General features: G+C 31.3%; 1 protein-coding gene across 1 annotated transcript; it reads left to right on the forward strand.

Moving 5' to 3' along the window:
* The first annotated feature begins 551 nt into the window (after positions 1 to 551).
* Positions 552 to 2,524, forward strand: LOC114166468 (probable RNA-binding protein ARP1). The gene is made up of 6 exons (XM_028051203.1): positions 552 to 924; positions 1,027 to 1,180; positions 1,352 to 1,472; positions 1,558 to 1,606; positions 1,756 to 1,975; positions 2,221 to 2,524. Exons 1-6 carry the CDS (start codon positions 724 to 726, stop codon positions 2,259 to 2,261), a joined length of 786 nt encoding a protein of 261 aa, XP_027907004.1. The 5' UTR covers positions 552 to 723; the 3' UTR covers positions 2,262 to 2,524.
* Positions 2,525 to 4,738: the final 2,214 nt, after the last annotated feature.

Consider the following 4,738-nt stretch of genomic DNA (forward strand, 5'->3'; position numbering starts at 1 on the left):
CGGCGAACTCTTTCTCTGTGGACCCATTATCTTTCTTCTAACTTTCCTCCTTCCTACTTTCACAGTCACTCTACCAAACATATCCTATTTTGGAGTGATTAACGCTTACCCTTTTATTATCTTAAGGAGGTTCGTTCGTATATACAACATTCACACACAACTTGGTAATGTAATGGAGAGTCAACAGTAAAATCTTCACTATGCAGTGAAAAATATAAAGAAAAGTTTGGGTTAAGAAAAAGTAGCATTTGGTTGTAATAATTTGACCTAGTTGCAGAGTCCATTGGATAGGTATGTTTGTACGTTAATAAATGTTAATTAACATTAGTGTAAAGCATATTCGAAGTCCAGCTAAGGTACAGTGAATGGTGAGAAATAGAGAGAGAGAGAGAGAGACAAAATAGGAGAAAGAGAAGAGAAGAGAGATTTGAGTGATTGGTGTGATCAGTCACGTTGATGACGGTCTAATGCCTCATCATAGTCTATCTGTTCTTTCTGTCATGCATGCCTCTCTTTCTCTCTCTCTCTCTGTTCACTTTTTTATTTCACTCTTCTCTATAAAATTAACTCCTCACCCTCCTACAAATTCTCTTCATCAAACTTAACGTCTACTCAACTCATCCATCACCTTCACCTACACCTACCTTTCTTCTTCCCTACAAACAAACATCTCTCTCTCTCTCTCTCACACACACACACACACTCAAACAACACCACCGCTCCATGATGAATACCAACACCACTGTCAAAAACAACAACGTTGGAGAATTTGGGGACACCACTCTCACCAAGGTTTTTGTCGGGGGCCTGGCATGGGAGACTCCCAAGGATGCCCTCAGAGACCATTTTGAAAAGTATGGTGAGATCCTTGAAGCTGTCATCATTTCTGATAAGCTCACTGGCAAATCCAAAGGCTATGGCTTTGTAAGTACATCGTTTATATATTGATCGAATGAAGCTATAGCTAGCTATATTCTAGCAATCGATTAATCAGTTTCTGTTTTGATTTTTCCTCTGAAAAAAAAGGTGACTTTCAAAGAGGCTGAGGCTGCCAAAAAAGCTTGCGAGGACTCTGCAACTCTTGTTATCAATGGCCGTCGAGCCAACTGCAATCTCGCTTTCTTAGGTGCTCGCCGTCCAAGGTCTTCTTCCACTGCTTCACCACCTCCACACCCACAAGGTAAACAAATGAATCTTTTTTCTATGACAAACTTGCAAATTCATGCGAATGCAATTGGAAAACAGTTTTATGCTTGTTGAATGAATGTTGAATCGATAAATGTGAATGAATAAGGGTTTTTTGGTGATTATGAACATCATGGGGGGTCTAACATTGAGATGCCACTTGCAGGAGGATCGAACAGTGGAGTGGTGAAGAACAACAACGCAGCAGGGAATCACGTGCAGCCATACTATCATCCACTCAGAACGACTGCTATACCCTTCCACAGTCACCCTCTTCCTTTCTATGGGTTAGTCACGTGCTTTTCTCTAACCATCAACTCAAACTTTTTTTTTTTTCTTTCAACTAACATACTTTTATGTCTTCTCATTCAGGTACACTCCAACCTACATTGTGACAGACATAAACTACAATTACAACCAGGTAATGATGTGATTGTAACATAACATGTCTGCACTGTTCCATCAGTTCTTGAACGACAGCATTTTTTTTTTTTCATAGAAAGTGAATAATTATTATTATTGTATATGTAAATTAGTAATAATACCAATAGTATGCACTTTTGTGGACAGAAACTGAGCTATGGCAATGGTGGGGCCTACCAGCAGTTGTCCCATGTGTACCCTAGGCAGGGGATTGTGGGTGGCAACACAGTAATGCCAGTGTACCCTCTCTATCAGTATCATCATCCAACGGAGACCATTGGCCTACCAGCTCACAACTTTTATCCAACGGCACCCTGGGCCCCATTCACCATCATTTCCAAACCATCCTCTATCATTCCTCATACAGGTGTGTCACATGATACCATGACATGTCCAGCCAGATAGATCATAAATGATTCTTTTCACATAGTTTACATGCATCAGTTAATCATACGTAGTTTCATTATAGTTTATAGTTTCTTTAGTTACAACTTGATTATGATATGTAAAGTATAGTACTAAACACATGAGTTCATGTTCTGATGGTACTATGAATCATTGTTTGATGAGTTTTTGTTTTTGATTGATAAAAAATATGAACTTTTGTAACAGGTACAGTTGGCACGGGTGAGTGCTTTAAAAGGGTTGTCTGATAGCTGAGCTGAGCTTAGTTGGAAAAAGAACAGAGGGTGGCCTCGCAGACCAACATTATTATCTGATCTGTCATGGCTTTTTTTTACTTTCATTTTTTTCTTTGTTTCTTCTTTGAATATTGTTTCATTTCATTATTAATTGTTAATTTAGGCATTTTGTTGATTGGTGAGATCAGATTCTTTCATTCTCTTCTTATCTGTCTAACACCTCAGCATCATGTGCTGTTAACAGTTCACACTCAATTCAAACCACCATTAATTCATCATTCTTGTAAGTAAACAAAAATATATCATCTCAATCTTCATTTTTCTTTATTATTCTAAACTAGACTGGGATCAAAATAAATAAATAGAAATCATCAAACTCAATTCTTGTTATCATAGAAGCTTGATTTCAGAAGGAATATATATATATATATATATATATATATATATATATATATATATATATATATATATATATATTGTTGATACTATTTAGGCTAAAATGGTAACAGTGAGATTTCATCGTTAGAGACATGTTTGAATCTACCTGAATTCCATAAAACTGTGTACTACAACACAAGTTGTATAATAATAAGAAAACAAAAGCTGTATAATGTATTTTTTTTTGCAATGCCAACTAATGACACGTGTAGATCACATGCTGCATAATGCACTGAACTTCTCAGCTTTTAATTTGTCTTTTTAATCTCACCTCCCCATAAAGTTGTAGAGACAGGACATTCTTGATAGTGAAATAAAAAAATGAAAAAGATAATTATCAAAAACATGTTTTAGTTTTAATAGAAAGCCTATTATAATTTATTAAAATATATAATAAAATTATAATATTAGTTTTTTTATTTTGTAATATTATTTATTACAAGAAAAATTTATTCACTTACAGTTTTCCTCGCATTAACTCTCTGAATATAATATACATTTCTATAAATAAATAAATATATATATATAATATTAAATATATATGAAATAGTGTATTAGAATGAGATAATTTAGAAAAACAATTTATTTATTTGATAGATTTAAATATTTTTGGAGTGAAATGAGTTGTTTAGACGAAAAAATTGAAAGAAAATTTAAATTTACATTTTTTATATAATATTTTAAATAACTAAAACAGAAAAGTTTAAAATTCAATGAAAACGAAACTAGACATTTTTTCTTTATATTGATTAGTATTTTATTGTAAATCTTTATTTTAAAATTGTATATTTTAAAGTAAATATTTTCGAATTTTACCTTAAAAAAATTCAATTATTTTATGTAAGATATTTTAATTATTTTATTTAAATAATATTTATAAAATAAAAGTATAATTACAAATAATTAAAATATCATCCATTTCAGTTATATAAATGCTTTATTAAAAAAAGGGTAGTGTTTGATTGACTTCCATTTTAGTCTAGTGGTAAACAGCCAACTACTGAACTCAAACATAAAGCGAGTTATCAAGTTATCTCGTAAAAAATAATCATATAAATTATGAAAATTTGCTGGAAGCTGAGAAAAGTTTTTATAGACCTTAATTACACTGTTGAAATTAGAGAAACCCATATAATTTGCAAAACAATGCCAAAAAAAAAATTGAAAGTCATCTAAAAATCAAATCAGCATAATCAAAGTTTAAAATTAAAATTCTGATCAGCATAAACAAAGTTTACAATTAAAATTCTGAATAAATGATTAGTATATTTTAAATAGGAGTGATAAAAAAATGTTATAATTAAAAAAACAAAGGTAATAGAAAAAAGTAATCACCGTTAACATGAAGGCCCAAATGTGATCCAAGATTGAAACAAATTTGGGAGGTTCTTCCTGCAACCCCAATATTTCTTCTGCACTCCCAATAATTTTAAATTTTTAAAAATATTCCTTCACCATTTGACCAATAGTAAATTAAAAAAAAATTAAACCTACATTCTCTCTTATTTAATAAAAAATAATTCACTCACTCAATCACAACTTACTCTAACCCCAACAGCAGCATAACTCTACCTAATTTACTTTTTAATTTTCATTTAATTTCTTAAGGGCATAAATGAAACGACACAAAGCTTTTGGGAATGCAGAAGAAATATTAGGGGTGTAGGAAGAAAACCCAACAAATTTTCACCAGTCCCTGTTTCATGTCAAACAAAAAAAACTTCTAAATGAAGTTTTATTATAGTTCCAGAGAATTTCACCAAGAAAATACCGAATATTTAGTACAAATAAATTTTACTAATATTCTCTAATGATTTTAAATATAAAAAAGATTTTTATTTTAGTGATACTTTCTGGTTTTACTTTTTTTAAGTAACTAGTTACATAAAAGGCATCATTTAATATTTTCTTAAAAATTGTGAATTTAATGTTGATTTTGGCAACATATTCTCTAATAATCAACTCTTCCACTTAATGTCCCAAAATCAACCTCTACCAAACACAATTAATATATTCTGAAAAAAAGTCTCTGTTAATATAAATGTTGACTT

The sequence above is a fragment of the Vigna unguiculata genome, chromosome 10 (genome assembly GCF_004118075.2).
Source record: "Vigna unguiculata cultivar IT97K-499-35 chromosome 10, ASM411807v1, whole genome shotgun sequence".
In the NCBI taxonomy this organism is placed as follows: Eukaryota; Viridiplantae; Streptophyta; class Magnoliopsida; order Fabales; family Fabaceae; genus Vigna; species Vigna unguiculata.

Coding starts and splice junctions, on each gene's coding strand:
- LOC114166468 (XM_028051203.1), top strand. CDS start 724: ATGATGAATACCAACACCACTGTCAAAAACAACAACGTTGGAGAATTT. Junction 1,473..1,557: donor CACCCTCTTCCTTTCTATGG/GTTAGTCACGTG, acceptor CTTCTCATTCAG/GTACACTCCAACCTACATTG. Junction 1,607..1,755: donor TAAACTACAATTACAACCAG/GTAATGATGTGA, acceptor TTTTGTGGACAG/AAACTGAGCTATGGCAATGG.